Source organism: Helicoverpa armigera, chromosome 24 (genome assembly GCF_030705265.1).
Source record: "Helicoverpa armigera isolate CAAS_96S chromosome 24, ASM3070526v1, whole genome shotgun sequence".
In the NCBI taxonomy this organism is placed as follows: domain Eukaryota; kingdom Metazoa; phylum Arthropoda; class Insecta; order Lepidoptera; family Noctuidae; genus Helicoverpa; species Helicoverpa armigera.
In genome coordinates, this window is record NC_087143.1 from 149,438 (window position 1) to 167,509 (window position 18,072).

The window sequence follows — 18,072 nt, forward strand, 5'->3', positions numbered from 1 at the left end:
AGGCTCTGACTATGAAAGGTGTAATATCTTACCTGGAAGAGATTTATACATATAGAGATTTAAAGTATACAGATTACAAGGTGCGAAACTAGGAACAAACTAACAACTCTTAGAATAACTAGATCAGACTGGACTAGATAGACAGATTAAATCATTTTTATTACACCGGAACCGTAATAACCACCAGTATAATATTACAACAATATCGTATATCAATGGAAACCGATCTGCTCAGGCAAGTATCGCGCGACACTTAATACTTCCTCTGAGATTTGAATAATGTGACAATAACGAGCCATTTCTTTGAGTTATCTGCTCCCACCCGAGGGGTCCAATATACCCCGAGGGGTCCAATAGACTCCTTTGATTTTATAACGATATATTAATAGCCGGCGTTTTAGGGTTGATGTATGATGTCATAATTAACGTTAACAATAGAGTTTTAATCGTTTTCTGATTTGTAATCGTTTGGGGTTAATTTTTCTTGACTTAATTTATGTTCGTTGCATCAATTAATTCTGTATTGACATTGTTATTTGATAAAGGAGTTTGAACTGCTTTTATGTTTTATGAGACTTTTTGTGCTATAACGATAAAGAATTAGATTTCTGTATTATTGAAAGTATTTTTTTGACATAAAGTAACTCGTGTATTGTGTAGACATATTTATTTTATTAGCCGTAGTCTTTCGAGCCACAGAAGTGTTTTCTGTTCAATAGGAATTCGAAAATCTAAAATAAAACAAAAATTCTATTGCCCCAGAAATGGTAACACATTCGTTTTGACAGCTCTGGTTTGAATGAAACTGTGAAAAATAAAACATTGTGTTATTCATTCATTATTTGCTGTATTTTATGAATAAAGTACTGGTTGCATATAGATTATCCAACATTACACTTGCGTGCTATAAAAGGTAACACAGTGATATCACGATGTTCCCATAGTTACCGGCATTAGGGCGCATTACACTGTCAGGCGCGGTTTATGTGGGAACACCGCCCACTGTTCAATATCACCGTACACTGTATTATCGTAGGCTTTTGTGTTTTTTCGTCTTTCTACAACTTTATTGTGCTATTATTTAAAGAATGTTAATAAACACAAATATGCACAAAAAAGCCAAGCATTCCATTAGCTGACTGATCGGTGGCAAATAAAAAGTAGGTACATATTTGGTTTGTTTTGACAAATATCGCGTTGTTTGTAATTAGCCATCAATTAGTAATTAGTGTCGTGTACTAATTACACGGTCGGTCTGCGCAGTAATTGAATGGCTTTTAACATGTTTTAGTTTTTCTAAACTAAAATCTTGAACTATGAGGTTCGTGTTCGTTAGTTTGTTAATATTACTTTTTGGTAAGTTGAAGCGGTGTAGGAATCGAGTTATAGAATTCATTAATACAATTATGAAATCCGAATCTGCAAGAAATAAGGTTGAGTATTTGACAGAATTCTATTCTTTCGCCACTGTTGATTCTGACAGGAGTGCGTTCACCATTTAAATATGTCAATTATTATGTAAAGGTCCTCTATAACTAAGAAAAGATAGATTGCCTGAAAGATGACATGATTCATATGTGAGTATGACGAGTGATAGGGAAGGATGGAAGCGGAAGACATATTGCATATTGGGCCGACCCCAAATAAAATTGGGAATAGGGCATAAGGAAGAAGAACGTACTTCATAGCTAAACATTAGTTGCAGAACATTCATGCGCGCGGTGCGACATGTCGACGACGGCGCGCGTACGCGAGGGCAACCTGCGCCAGAGTGGCGCGTTCAACTGGCTCGGCGTACTCAAAGTGCATCTACGTTAGCATGACTTTTGAACTTTACTTTTTTTAATAACTGTATTTCGGATGGCACGTTAATCTGTAGGTCCCGGCTGTCAGTGAACATCAAAACGCAGAACGCAAAATTCGTGTAATCACAAATTTAAAAACTGCCTTACAAAATAGACGCGAGCAGTTTCCTATGGAACTTCATCAAAAATGATCTTTCTGAGTTACGAAAACAAGTTAATGTAGAAATAAATATGTCATTACAGATGAGGGAACCAGTTTTAAGGTGGCAGTGTCGGGCATAGTGCTCATCAAGGTGAAGTACGCGCTCGTCAACGCTGACGACGTCGTCAGGATACCCAAGAATGTGCTCGAGTAAGTACCATGCGACCTTAAGAATATCCTAATGTATTGTAGTCTATTAGCGACCCACCCCAGCTTCAGTATATCAAACATAGTATAGAATGAAACAAAGTCGCTTTTTCTGTCCCGAAGTCCCGTTCAAATCTAAGCAACCGATTTTCATGCGGTTTTTTTAATAGATATAGTGATAAAAGAGGAAGGTTTTATTATAATATACATTAAATGTTGTCATCTTCGCTGATGTTTCCTTGGTCCTATTTTAGACTATCAGACTTTTACTAACAAAAAAAAAGCAATCGTGTTCCTTCGTAGGTCTTTTATTTACCAGGGCCGCGGTAACTCTTTCGAACAATCCCGCAGCCCCGGATGTATCCTTGTTCCTCAGGTCAGACTCACTGGCAGTGTTCCTGGTGGCAGACGACACGCCGTGGTCGGTGGCGCCGCTGTCGTACATGACGCACCCGGAGTACGAGTACTCCACGCTCAACACCATCGCCGTCCTCGAGCTCAACTCGGACGACGCACAAGACTGTGAGTCACAAATAGTACATAGTAGTTCTGAAACTAGGCTAGCTTTTAGCTCTTTTTCACGACAAATTTACAAAAGGACGCGCCAAAAGGACCCCGTTCACCACTTCCTAATGTTATGAAAGAAGGCTGGAAAGAAGAAGTGGTGAAGAACAAAATAAAAAAATATTCAAACTTTGTCTGCAAAATAGCACTTTTCGAATGTCAGAAATTTACAAAAGACAGACCCCAAAACGCCCACCTTTAACCACTTCCTATGTGTTTATGCATCTTTCTCAAAATATTGAGTTATCTTGTGGTAATCTATCTTCAAATGAGTGTTTAAGGCTTTAGAATATCTATATAGTTTGGAGATGCGAGGTGCTTCCTAAGTCCTTATATTATTTATGTTATTTTCAGATCCATTAAATCCTATTTGCTTTCCTGAAGCAATGTTCAACACTTCTGGTTTTTTATATCTCACTGGCTACACAGATGGTATGAATCATTTTTATTATTATTTATTATCTTTCATTCTAACTCCCATATTTGTATTGCATTGCATTAAAATGTATCGTTTCAGAAAATCGAGTTTTAGAAAAGGTTATTTACAAAATACAGTATTTGGAGAAAAAAGTTTGTGAAGAATTTTATAACAGAGCAGGAGTAAGTAACGTGTATTATAGAATATTATGATTGTTAGTTTTGTAACATGTAAAGCACAGGTACTCAGCTACATCCGGTTAGACTGGAAGCCGACCCAAACAAAATGTTGGGGAAAAAAAGGCTCGGAGGAAGAGGAAGAGAGTTTTGTTAGAACATGAGATTAATTAGAATATCATATACATGAAAATCTATTTGAATTTTCAATGAAACCATTTTAACCGACCCGGACCGATGGATTTTCTCAGTTTGATTGTTTGTATGTATGTATGTATGTTTGTCCGCGATTATCTCGCATTTGGCTAAATCAATCTGGATGCAGTTTCAGAAAAGTTTTCATACATTCAGGAGAAGGTTTTACCGCCGATGGAAAACAAGAAGTTCTGAGTATATTAAAAGATTCTTCTTAATGTTTCAGCTGTCAGATGCTAAGCGCGCGCCGACCGCATACGTGTGTGGCTTCGCTCCGTACAACGGGACTCACTGCGTGTGGGACAACGGCATGGTTCTCGTCTCCAACGCCACCGGGTGGTTCACTCTGGTCTGTAGCGTGTATTCCTTCATTGTCATCATCTACTGCGTTCCTGTATATCGTTTTATGGGGTTTAGAAACTTTCACAAAGCAGTTCGTAGCCTAAGGGCTACAAGTTGGTGATTGATTCACCCGTGCATCGGAGAGCACGTAAATGTCGGTCCTGCGCCTGATCTCTTTCCGGTCGTGTCGGATTGCCGTCGCATCGGGTTATGAGAGTGAAGGAATAGGGAGTGCACCTGTGTCTGCGCAAATGCTCGTGCACTATAATATCTCCTGCGCAGCTGGCTGATCTAACATGAGAATAGCTGCCGTTGCCGAAATCGGTCTTGGATGTATTAATATTGTGTTGGCGTAGTACATAGCGTCACTTTCTATAGCTCTCGCGTATCCATGCATGAGTTGCTAATTTTTTATTTATTATTTTGTTGCTTTATTTCAGCAACATTTTTTTCTTCATGCAGTTATCAAGTAAAACATATTAATTTGCCCTCATCGTCATACAGGTCGGGTTCGGTGTCCGCGGGCCCGGCTGCGCGGCGCCGGCTCGCTTCATCGACATCTTCCAGTACCTGGACTGGATCAGGTCTGCCACCGCCGAGAACGTAGCCATGTATGACGCCATCGAAGACTACAGGAGAGACAACAGCCATAAACCGTCCGTCTAGTCCGTACCTATTTCCCGTAGAGTGGGGGTATTTAACGTTAAAAGTAAATAATTATTTTTACAATAAAAGTATGAATTTAAGCAACTTATCTGTATTTTTCCCGAATTCCATAGATTTTTATGAATTTTTCATTTAGTGGGCCGGATTTTAAACATCTCCTTTTCGGAAGTTGTTTTTTTAAGTTTACTGTAAAATAAAATAAAGAAACTAAGCAATAATTTATTAAACTATATTATAAGGGCTTTGTTTATTCATTTACTAGAAGAAATTAATTTTGTTTTGTTTTTGAAGATTTAAGTAAGGATTTAAAATAAAAGGTTGATTATGATATGCTTTCCTTTTTGTTTGCTACCACTTTCTATTACTGATACTATCCTGGGACTATCCCAGGGTCCCAGTATTAACTGTTGATAATCCCGAAATTGAGATATTTATTATTCATGGAAAGTGTGTCCTAAAAGCATGTTTTTGACTAAATACAATGTATGCTAGCATCCAAATATGTCTTCAAATCCACAAACAGCTAAACGCAATGTTCGCAGTACACAGTGAAGAACAAAAAGACGGTAAAAGAGTTGATGCAAATGAGCCGAGTTGATTTACTGACGATTGTTCCGCTGTGGCGTCGCCTTCATTACTACCAACATGGCGACCGCTAATTACCGCAGAGCTCTGAAGATTAATATTTAAACAGTCTATGAGTGGCCGCGAATATTGTACAAAGATTTCGCAAAGAGTTCAGGGAGACTCCCACATTCTGAGCCTTTGTTCCAAGCTAACACCTACTGAATACTTGCGACCACACGCGAACTCGTCTCTATTCATCATAATTAGTCCCTTTCGGTTGTAGGGCGGGAGTATTTAATTTTTTGTCACAATAGAGACAAACTTAATCTCTCGAACAAATCATTCAATATTGGCTTTTGTCATCATATTTGGGTAAGGTTTTGATCGTTGGTTACGCGAGAAACGCAATATGGTTCAAAAAGATGCGAAACATTTAAAAAAACTGGTGATTGCAAATGCGACGGGAAAATCGGCATACTGCGGGCGACACAAAACAAGAAAGTATGCCTAAAGGAAAGGAGCACAGTACCTGTTGTCTTCTACGGCGACTTCTTGTACGAGGAGCACTGCCACAAATAAAGTTCAACACAAATCACACCAATTTTCCACTCAATATCGATTTTTATCGGAGAGAGAAGTGAGCTCTCGCGCGTTGTCAGCCATTTTTTTGTTTGTTATGTTGCACACACGACTCAAGGGCGCTAGTGTCGCCTCTCGCTCCAACGAATGCGTTGAGCTATGTGCGGGAAAAGGAAGGGAATAGGATTGCAAACACCAGTGAAATTACCAATATAACAAATTATGAGTATGAAAATTACCGCGCAACCATTTCACCCGGGCTTGAAGGGATGCCTTCAAGAGTTGAAGCTATTTACGAAACTAAATTATTTATACGATAATTGTACTACGTAAGTATACGAAACGAAATAACTAAATGAAAACTAAGTACCTATTTGTCTAATCTTCCTAACTACTAATAAAATTTTGAATAACGAGCTTGAAATTTATTGATTGGGCAACGGGCATAGACGCACGACGGGACGCAAGTAGGATCCAGTCGCTGTCTTTACCCGAACGACACGAGTCACTCCGGTGGAGTCAGGCAAAACCTCCTCAACGACACCCAAAGGCCAGTGTAGTGGAGGGGAATTATCAGTTTTAAGAACGACGACCATGCCGACAACGACTGGATCCACCGGCGTGTTCCATTTACGACGCGATTGCAATGTGTGAAGGTATCCATTTCTCCAGCGCTTCCAAAACGATTGTACTAATTTGTCTAACAACTATATATAGTCACGATAGATTTTGTCTCTACTTCTTACGCCGGTAAGTATTTTAAAGGCGTAAGATTCAAAAAGTGTGCTGGAGTTAAAGCAAGTGGTTCCGAAGGATCACTAGAGAGGGTCCTGCACAAAGGTCTCGTATTCATTACAGACTCGACTTGGGTAAGCACGGTACTTAATTCTTCAAACGAAAGAACAATATCTCCTATGGTACGATATAAATGCGACTTTAAACTTTTGATATTAGCCTCCCAGTTGCCGCCGAAATGACTGGCAGTGGGGACATTCAGCGACCAATCTATACGATTTTCAGCTAACATATGACCAAATTCAGTATTATGATGTTTCGAGCAAAGAAATCTATGAAGTTCCGACAGTTCGCGTTTAGTGCCTATGTAGTTAGTCCCATTGTCTGAATAAATTCTACTAACCGGGCCACGCCTGGAAAGAAACGACAGTCATGCAGACGAACAGACACACGTAAGCCTTGGTGGAACGAACACCTCGACCGCGAGAGATGGTAACTTTAAACGGACCAGCATAATCCGTGCCCGTGTGGACGAACGGTTTAGCAGATTGAACAACACGGCAAGAACGATGATCTGCCATCTCAGGAAAGTTTGGCTTTGGTCTGAGCCGAAAGCAAGGAAGACACTTGTGTACTCTACTTCTAATTAAGTTTCTAGCAGAAAGTATCCAAAACCTTTGACGTAAGAGTGACATCAGCAAATCAGGACCTGCGTGGCAATTAACCTTATGATGGTATTCGACAAGCAAATTTAAAATTGGATCCTTACTTGGAAGCAAGATGGGATACTTCCTATCATAATTCAAATCAGAGTTACTTAGACGGCCTCCGACTCTAATGAGTCCGTCTTTGAGGAACGGTTTCAAGTGTCGAATAAAAGGACTACAATCCTTGCCTTCCCCGAGTCTGACGATCTCAGCGGAGAAATAATGGGTTTCAAGTTGGCGAAGAACGAGTAATTCAGTGAAGTCGTAATCCGACGCTGACATGCGATATCTAAGAGGTAACAATTTAGTAAAACGACAAATGTAAATTACCACACGAAGTAATTTACTCCAAAACGAAATACGATCGGCCAAAGAAAGAATAAGAGATCTTTCATTTGGTGTACCTAACAACGAATGTTTCTTCTCTTCAGGTGCTTCGGACACTGAAGAGGGATTGAAGGGAACGACAGGCCACTGTGAGACATCCAAGTGAGCCCACCGAGGACCAGTGAACCAAAGCGGATGATCAATAATTTGAGAAGGTGTGAGTCCGCGTGAGAGACAATCAGCGGGATTGTCTGTACCGGACACGTGATACAAATTTTGTGGAGATAAGTCATTATGTATTTTAGATACTCTGTTAGCCACAAAGTGTTCCACCGATGGGGCGACGAATGTACCCAACAGAGTGCGACCGTAGAGTCCGAAAATGCGAATATATTACGAATAACAACGCGGTTTTGACAAGCGACAACGACATTTTTTATGAGTTGAGCTAGCACAAGTATAGCACATAGCTCAAGACGAGCGAGAGAAACTACTTTCTTAGGAGAAACTTTCGATTTAGCAGTTAACAAGTTGACAGTATTACCATCGCTATTTTGAACATGGAAGTAAATAACTCCACCATATGCCTTTTCACTAGCGTCCGCGAAAGCTAAGATAGTGACGACACTATCGGCGACAATACCTAGGTGACGTGGGATTTTTATACGACTGAGCACTGGTAGCTCTTCTTTAAAGCGAGTCCACAGCCTGACGATATCTTCAGGTGGGATATCATCCCAGTCACAATCGCACAGCCAGAGCTGTTTGATGAGAAGTTTAGCATACAGGACGACAGGCGCGACGAATCCCATGACATCCCATATTTTAGCGACACACGACAGTATTGTGCGTTTGGTACAATGGTTAGCTGGTACTATTCACCTTCATGCTGAAATGGTTTGAAGTAGGTGACCAACACAAGCCGAGTACTTTATGTTGGTCAGACTCGTTAAATTCTTTGACAGCCAACAGGCGATGAGAAGGAGGAATCGAATCTAGTACAACTTGAGAATTACTGGTCTATTTGACTAATTCAAATTGACCAGCTTTCATGAGACCTATCATTTCCGAGGCGGTGGAAATGCCTTGGTCTTCCGAGGAAACGGAATAGACAAAATCGTCCATATACAGACCTGTAGCTACAATTTCCTTAGCTTGAGGGTAAGAATCACCCTCATCCTCCGCCAACTGCCTTATAGTGCGCAGAGCATGAAAAGGACTAGACTTAAGTCCAAAAACGACACGATTGAACTCATAAACCTTTAAAGGTTCTTGCGGCGAAAAACGATACAAAATGCGTTGGAAACGACGATCCGATTCTCGGATTCCGATGCTGAGAAACATTTGACGAATATCTGCGGAAAGAGCGATCAAAAACAAACGAAAATTAACGATAATGTTAAACAAGTTCCCTTGTAGGTTTTGACCACCATACAAGAGATCATTAAGCGAAACGCGGGTAGAAGTCTTGCAACTACCATCGAGAACGACACGAAGCTTGGTAGTGATCTTGTCATCGCGGATCACACCATGATGCGGAATGAAGTACGAAACTTCCGAAGACACAGAATCTATAGGTGAGATGTAACCTTTTTCTAAATATTCGAGGATGACACTGTCATACGCGCCCTTCAATTGTGGAGAAGCCTGCATTTTTCTTTCCAATCAGTAAAACCGACGTTCACTTACTTGACGCGAGTTCCCAAGTCACTATCCCGAGTGGTAGTGCGGGTATAAAACTCCTCACACAATGTGTCGTCCGGGCTTAGTATGGAGGGAACATCCACCTCCTCTAATTACCAGAATTTACGGACAGCGGAGTCCAACGGGTCCGTGGTACAACAATACGATACAGTCGACTTACTATCAACGCGTACTGGAGCGTCACCTACAATAACATAGCCAAGGACAGTTTCTGAAGCGAGAGGCGAAGCATGCGGGGGCTGTCCTTGAACTTTGTTAGACAAGAGCAAATGTGGGAAAATCGAAGCACCGATTAAAACCTGAATCGGGCCTGATGAAAAATAAGTATCGTCAGCCAACGGTAAGTTTTTAAAATTATATAAAAGAGAAGCATCAACCGTGGCTGTCGGCAAACGTTCGGTAATTTTATCTACTACCAACGACTCTAAACAATCATTTATGTTACGATTGAAACGAGAATACAATTTAATATTTACGGAACCCTGAATCATTTTACTCGAACCCCCTATCTAGACACACGGCAGTGTGTCCGCCAAGTTCGAGCAAAAAAAGCGACACACCGGCCGTGGGTTATATTACACGAACCATTTCGGGCCAAATTCGACCCCCCTGTAACTCAAAATCTATTTTATTTACGCATATCAAATTTCTAGTATCTGTTGAGACCCCCTCACTTATCTAAAATACAAAATTTCATTAATATACCTGTTGTAGGTCTTGAGATATTGACATCAGAAAATCGCTATTTTACTATACACTCACTGACTGACTGATTCACTGACTCACTCATCAAAAACCTAGACCACTTCCAATGGTCGTATTGACTTGAAATTTGGCATGGACGTAGGTCTTTATGTCAAAGTAAAGGGAAAAATCTGAAAATGGCCAAGTGTGAGTCGGTTTCAAAATAATGAAGGAGTTTTATACCCGGTGTAAATTTATACCCCTATATTTATATAATATATCTTCGAATGGTACAAAGGTTTGTATTTAGTCAAAGTAAAGTACAAATCTGAAAACGGCCAAGTGTGAATCACTTTCGAAAATAACGAATGTGTAACTTTGATCCACGAACATAATATATGATAACATGTCATGTCAGTCAGTTGGTAAATATTGTCCATTTAGTTCATCTAGTTCATTTCTTTGTAAGAAACATAGTGCATATTAAAAAATCTAAAAGATAGTATAAATAAGACATTTCTTTAACTAACTTCATCATAAGAAAAAAATAAAATAAACAACCTTACAAAAATAAATGAAATCCCACCCAAAACAAAAATGTGAAAGACTGCCAAGTTCGATAAAATGGGAATGCTTCGCCTATAAAAGAAGTGAGATCTGAATAAGTACCAAGTTCCATACACACACCTCAGTTAAAAATAGTTACTTTTTAATAATGTTACTTGGCAAGTTTTAATAGAAAATTAAATACTTGATTCATTGCGTTTAGTAGGTTTTATAACAAGGTGTGTGAAAACTTGCCAAGTAACATTATTAAAAAGTAACTATTTTTAACTGAGGTGTGTGTATGGAACTTGGTACTTATTCAGATCTCACTTCTTTTATAGGCGAAGCATTCCCATTTTATCGAACTTGGCAGTCTTTCACATTTTTGTTTTGGGTTTCCTACGGTAGAACAAGAAGGCCGATTATTTATGTTCAAACCTAAGCATCGACAACAATCACTAGTTATAAAGTTACTTTGAGAACCACTGTCTAACAATGCACGAATACTATGTTCATTTCCATGCGAATCTATGATAATAATACGAGCAGTAGCAATGAGCACCGTAGTAGGGCCCCGATGTTTACTCTCGGTATGATTTTCGGATAACGAACACAGCGCGATGTCCGTGCGCGGTGGCGCGGGCGCGGGGGTAGTGGTCGCTATGTTATGGACCAAGTGATAAATTGGGCAGTATAAATAATGCCCGGTCATTATGAAAAATGCCCAATATGAGAGTGCAATTTGATAATAATTATTCAAATAATCAAATTGACCGTACACTATATATTGCCCGTGACGATATTGCAAAGTAATATAAACATATTTAATTTCATTTTTTTTCATTGTTATTGACATTTAACTTAAACTAAATATTAAACCACTTAAATAATCAGCCAGCATGGAATTAAGCATGCAACATGGAGCAAGCATGGCTTCTGTCACGGCTCCGGCGCTGCGGGGCTCCGGCGGTCCCATGCGAGCTTATCGTCGCAGATGGTTTTCACGCTCACCACCGCAGCTTCGGCTTGCTGGCCGGCTCCGCCGGCCAGCCTCAGCCGCAGCGGCGAGCCTTAAAACTACCTGCGCCTGAGCTCAGGCCGGCCAGGCCGCCTTGACCCTCCGCGCCTACGCGGTTTTGAATTGCACTCTAGGGGTAGGGCAGACAAGACTACGTGGAGTCGGGTTTGCAGCGATTCGTTTTCGTCACTGACTTCAATTTTTAATACAATGTTTTGAATCCAAATTAAATTCTACCATAAAAAAAACGAGCCAAGAATAATGAGATCAAGAAAAACTATGCCGAGTAAGTAAATTAGATGACAATAATTGTCCAATAAATAATTTTGTGGTTAGACTTATCATTTCCCATTAAAAAAGAACATATAATTTTCGAAACAATAATCATAAAATATGTAGCAAGTAACATAATTTATTTATTAGAACAACTGCCACCCTCGCACCGCATAAAATATAGCTTTATTATCAAATTGCCCAACTGTCATGTAGCAATATAATAATGCCCGCGCAATGCGATAAATAATGAAGTTAAGATAGTTATTCATCACTTGGCCCGATAAAGCTAGACATTATTCATAATGCTCGGGCATTATTTATAATTCCCGAATTAATCACATGGTCCATAACAGCTACACTCGATGGCAGCGGCGCTGCTGTAAAAATGGCGGGCGCAGCGGCCGGCTGCTCGGCCGCGGCAACGGCGGGCGATCGGTGGTAGCGCGCGAGCCGCGTTTGAATGGGGCGAGTTACTTGCCGCGTGTTTACTCTCAAAGCACAATAAAGTGTGATGTTTGGAATTACATTTTTTGCAAGTAGATGTCGACCCACATGCGGAAACACGATGACCACTACTTAAACAATTTATACATAAGTTAGGTATTAGATTTTACGAATTTAAAACGTTGATCTGGTTTGTAACTATTAAAAACCCTACATTTATAAATGTAATCATGCTGCTCGCCGCATAGACTACACGCGGATGACTCAGCCGAACTAGACGTATAGGGTATAGGCATGTGTAGTAGTAGGTTTACGATCTGCAGGTTTTTTATTGTTGGTGACCCGAGCAACCGATGATGACGTACGTTCCAATACCTTTATGTGGTCACGAACAAAACTATCCAATTCGGAAAAAGACGGAAATTCAGAACTATTAGGTTTTAATTTACGAGTGCACTCGAAAGTACGACCCGTGTCTAAATCGAGTTTTTTAAGAGCGACATAAAACAAAATAAAATCAGCGAGGTCATCAATTTGTAGGTTTTTCAACGCAGCTACAGACGAAGCGAATTTATCTAAAAATAATTCTAAATTGTTAGGGTTCCTGAAGGAATAAGTTTAAAATCAAATAACTGATCTAAGTATGAAGTTGCTTGTTGACGCTTGTCTTCATACCTTTTGCAAAGTGAATCGAAAATAAGAGGGTAATTATCCGCGGAGGGGGTAATACCCGCGCATATTGAACGAGCCTTGCCTGTCAACTTTCCTAATAAATAATATAACTTCTCACAATCAGTCAGAGAAATAATATTATGTAGGTACGGCATTACGATAACTATCTATGAATAAAGGCCAATTTTTAATATCTCCGTTAAATTCGGGTATTTCGATGGGAGGCAAGCGGGGTGACCTTTTGACCTCAGAATGCGGCTGAACTTGCAGTGATTTCCCTGCTCGCTTTATACGGCCTAAAAGGTCTTCGAAAGAAGAAAGTGCTTGATAATTGACAACATAATCAGGATTTAGTTTAAGCTCGAGGGCGGCAATGTCGTCCAACTCACTTTCGAAATCTGTACGCAAAGAATCTACTGTTTCAAGGTCACACAGGAAGGATTCCCTAGTGAAATCTTGCGAATCAATGTTTTTAATTTTATCGGCAATAGTTTGCATGCGAGAATATTCTATCACGTTTAGCTATTAGCAGCTTCAACGATTTATCTACCAGTGCCATTTTAGCGGCCTACGAATTACGAAAACTAAATGAAATACCTACGTATTGAAAGCGACTGGAAAGTTGATATCTATCAACTAAGTAGGTACCTAGGCACCGGAGTACGTGTGTACGCGAACTATATTTGCGGGGTTAGCGAAATTCAACGAAATAAGTACGTGAAATACCTATCTTACTTTTCGACGCGTAAGTTAGGTAAGTACCTACGAAACAATGCGGGTTTGACGAAAACGACCTAATGAATGGCTAACACTGATTCTAAATACTAATCCGGCTATGCAGGACCAAATGGTTACGCGGGAAACGCAATATGGTTCAAAAAGATTCGAAAAATTTAAAAAAACTGGTGATTGCAAATGCGACGGGAAAATCGGCATACTGCGGGCGACACAAAACAAGAAAGTATGCCTAAAGGAAAGGAGCACAGTACCTGTTGTCTTCTACGGCGATTTCTTGTACGAGGAGCACTGCCACAAATAAAGTTCAACACAAATCACACCAATTTTCCACTCAATATCGATTTTTTTATCGGAGAGAGACGTGAGCGTTCGCGCGCGTTGTCAGCCATTTTTTTGTTTGTTATGTTGCACACACGACTCAAGGGCGCTAGTGTCGCCTCTCGCTCTAACGAATGCGTTGAGGTATGTGCGGGAAAAGGAAGGGAATAGGATTGCAAACACCAGTGAAATTACCAATATAACAAATTATGAGTATGAAAATTACCGCGCAACCAATCGTGATTCATCATCATCATCCTCCTGCCCTTATTTTATCCCATTTTTATTTGTGGTCCGCGCACCATGTTTTCTCTCTCCATACTCTTCTGTCTGCCGTCTTCTCACAAGTAACATTAGGTAATATTATTGCCTTGTGTTCCAAATATTATTAAGCCTGGTACTCATATAAAGGCTATCTATGTTTTATTAATCACCATCAAAGCTAACTAACAAAGCTTACTATTTTAGATGACACTATGAATAAGAAAAGACACAGTGTTAGATGATACATAATAATGGTCCATACATATTAACATAGGCAAGAAGAAAGAACTTACTATTACCTAAGCACCTGCAGGCAACCTTAATGTTCCCCGCAGCAACCCAGTAGGAACTTTATACATAGTTTATAGGTAGGGTAAATACGCCAAATGTCGGCCTCCCCCCAAACTTCGGCCGTCTGTACATTTTCAGCTTGCATTCATTCAAAAGGTAATTAAGTGTTAGGTTTGCTCCTCGAATTGCAACCTTGGTTTATACTCTATACGTACAAATCGGCATCTCAAATCCACTATACAGGCTGATGAAAAATACTTTTATATTTTTCATTTTCTCAAAATGAATTTATTTATTATAATTCATTATATCGTAAAGGAGTTAAGTTTAAATGTAGGAGTTGACAGTTTTGTAGACATGTTTATGGTAGCTTTATAGTTTGGGACTTGCTATCTATTAAACCGTTCTTATTAGCTTAAAAAATATAAATGGTTGGTCGTGAAACCGACTTTTTTTGTTTAGGGGAAACAAAAAATATTTTACTATAAATTAAACAAATACAATTACAAATGTATACTTAGTATTATATTATAATTCTGCTAAAATAAATCATGTTAATAATATTTGTCACTGCCTTAATTTAAAACAGCCTATACCCGGCCGACATTTGGAAAAAACGCGACCGACCTTGGGCCGTGAATGGCCGACTTTAGGGTTTTTCTGTTCTCGACGCATCTAAGCCTTATTACTTTTTCTTTTCGTAGAAATATCAATCTTATGCCTATAAACATGACATAGATTAATCAAACTACCCAAAACCGCATCAGAAACTATCTTTCGTTGGAAACTGACGGTGCTATAGCGAACCGCAATCAGAAAATCGCTAAGGGGGCCGACATTTGGCGTATTTACCCTACTACAGATTTAGGCACTAGTTCTACAATCCCCAATGTTCTCAGGTTTCAGGACAATGCAGTGTTGACTGCCAGCAACCAGTTGTCCCCGGGAGTGCGATATGGCGCCCAGGCTGTGTTCCTCTTGTCACCTTGTAATCCGTACCTATTTCATGTACTCTCGTTCTGTCCTGAACTGCATTTTATTTGATCCCTAATGAAATTCGACTGTCAGTGAGCTGGACATTATCATCGTAAGTAATGTTTCTATGACTGTTTTATAATTCATAAATATTGCTTTTCTATTGTCAGGAATGTGCAATGTTTGACACTGAACACGACTGTTGACAGTAGCAGCTTAGCATTAGGTGAACCGGCGACCGCAGGATGTTATACTTCCACAACAAACAACACAATATTATTAAAATGTTAGACACAGTACACGGAGAATGTAGCAAAATCAGGCTGCTGCCAGAGGACTCAACGAAAAAGACAAATGAATTTTAAGAGGAGCTAGTATCGTTACTATAGAAATGGTATTATAACATTAAAACAATAGTCATAGTATGAATGTATTGATAAAATGCAGTGAATGTAATGTTTTTTTTTTTTGATCGATTGATAAAGTTTATTCATTCATCTACACTGTAAAATGTGTTGATTGTAGAGGTAAGTTCTTGTTGGTCACTTTATGTACTTCGTACTTTGTGTCTGAGTATTTACCACGTTTATAATGCTTTATTTAAATTATCAGCTCAACAATATTGTCCACCAAAAGCAGAATAACCAATACAATATCTTCACTTAGGAATACTATTGAATGGATGTTAAAACATAAAGTGTTACATAATATTTGTATTTGAATAACTATATTCTATTGATTGTTCAAAAATTTCTCCACTTTGGTGGTGTCTGTGCCTCACAGTCCTACAGTACGAACCAAGCTATTTTAGCGGATTGAATGCTCCATGTTTGCATTGGTTACTGCTCCGTGTCTATAAATTCGCACGTTTAGCGATTAGCGAGTTGAACTGTAGTTATTATCAAAACATATACCAAACAGTGAGCAGTGCATACAGTCTTATATTGAAGTTTAATTGTAAATTCAATTTTAATATATTTTTTTAATAATGTTGGAAAAAGAAATGCTGTTTATTCAGTTAATAATTACTTGTATTGGTGAGTTTTATCCTAGTTTTGAATTTAACGTCTCTAAGTACCACATTGTGTAAAGGCGACCTTTACTATATAAACGTTGTTTGTTGAGAAGTCGAAGGTTAGATTAGTGTATGTGTGTTGTAGTCATCTGCTACCGTATCTAGATAGCTACGGATAACGGGGATGGTTTTTTTTCATATGACTTATTTCACAATTAATACTGGCATCCTAATGCAACTATGGATGTGGGATTGGCGTTCTTTTCGGTAGGAGTTCACCTATGTATGCAATTATACCAATTTAATTTTCTCTTCTGTCCGTCGTCATCTCACAAGTCATTCCAGCCAGCCATATCCCTTTATACCGTAGGTACAATATGCCTGTACAGTTCTGAGTACATCCCATCGGGCTATTAGTGTTAGAGTGAAGTAATAGTGAGTGCACCTGTGTCTACGTATTGTGATAACTATAATATTTTATTTCCTGCGCAGCTGGCTAATCTCTTCGAATAAAAGACGCCATGGCGTATAACGTACAATACTTATAGTTTGCTCTTTGATGCATGGTCCGAATTTTAGCTTAATTTTGTTAGTAGTGGCGTAGTAGAAAGTTGCAGTACTGTTATCCTTTTTACCATGCCACTGCTGGGCACAGACCTCCTTTCACCTTGATTGAGCATTAATGACCACGCTTGCTCAATGGGGGTTGGTGATTTAGTAAAACCTAGACTACATAGTCTAGGTTGATGTTTTCTTTCACCTTTTTATTAGCCATTGGTGTCCAAGATATACTTTCCAAGTACATACAAACTTAGAAAAGTTGCATTGTAGATACTTGCCTGACCTGGAATCGAACCCACACCCTCATACTCGAGAGGTTGGTTCTTTACCCAGCAGGCCACCACAACTACAGTTGCAACAGTGACTATGTGAGAATGTTGCAGGCGGTGCGTCGGCGGCGTGTGACATGGACGCCGAGCCGGTGTCTGAGGGGCTCCTCGGACAGACCAGGGACTTCATGTGGCTGGGGGTGCTGCAAGTCTATATACGTTAGTCTCGCATTTATATCTGATCTCATCCTCATCTCCCGAGCCTTTTTCCCAACAAGATAGTTGGGGAAAAGGCTACCAGTCTCACCGTATTCAGCTGAGTACCAGTGTTTTACAAGGAGCGACTGCCCTATCTGACCTCTTCAACCCTGTTACCCGGACAACCAAATACCCCTTAGTAAGACTGGTTGTCAGACTTACTGGCTTCTCGCTACCCGTGACGACAGCGGAAGATGTTCAATGACAGCCGGGACCTATTTATATCTATTTTTTGTCCTGATCTATATAGAATAAAGTTTCGTGTCGGTTCTTCTCCCAAAGACTTAATTCTTCGAGGCGTGCACCTAACTTTTGACGTTTCGTAAGAGTCAGTAAATACATCTAAATTAAAAAACAATTTTGTTTGTTGAACTTTGATCGACCGATCGTAAAATTACACGCCCATTCCTCTGTGTTTCGGATGGCTAATTAAATAAGTGGGTACTGGTTGTGATTTGAACATCCTTGGCAGACATTTTAGACAGAAGCCAGAAATGGTTAAACAAATGGAATATTAGTACTGAAGCTATAATGTTGTCACCATGTTGGTCATCAGGAGACTTCGACAAGCGGCACGTGGCGATGTCAGGCATCGTGCTCATCTCGCCG

General features: G+C 39.6%; 1 protein-coding gene across 1 annotated transcript; it reads left to right on the plus strand.

The window, feature by feature from the left end:
- Nucleotides 1-2,066: 2,066 nt before the first annotated feature.
- LOC110382338 (uncharacterized) lies at nucleotides 2,067-4,812 on the plus strand. The gene is made up of 6 exons (XM_064041038.1): nucleotides 2,067-2,157; nucleotides 2,531-2,676; nucleotides 3,073-3,150; nucleotides 3,236-3,318; nucleotides 3,734-3,856; nucleotides 4,354-4,812. The coding sequence occupies exons 2-6, from the start codon at nucleotides 2,598-2,600 to the stop codon at nucleotides 4,513-4,515; spliced, it is 525 nt and encodes a 174-aa protein (XP_063897108.1). The 5' UTR covers nucleotides 2,067-2,157; nucleotides 2,531-2,597; the 3' UTR covers nucleotides 4,516-4,812.
- The last annotated feature ends 13,260 nt before the right edge of the window (nucleotides 4,813-18,072 follow it).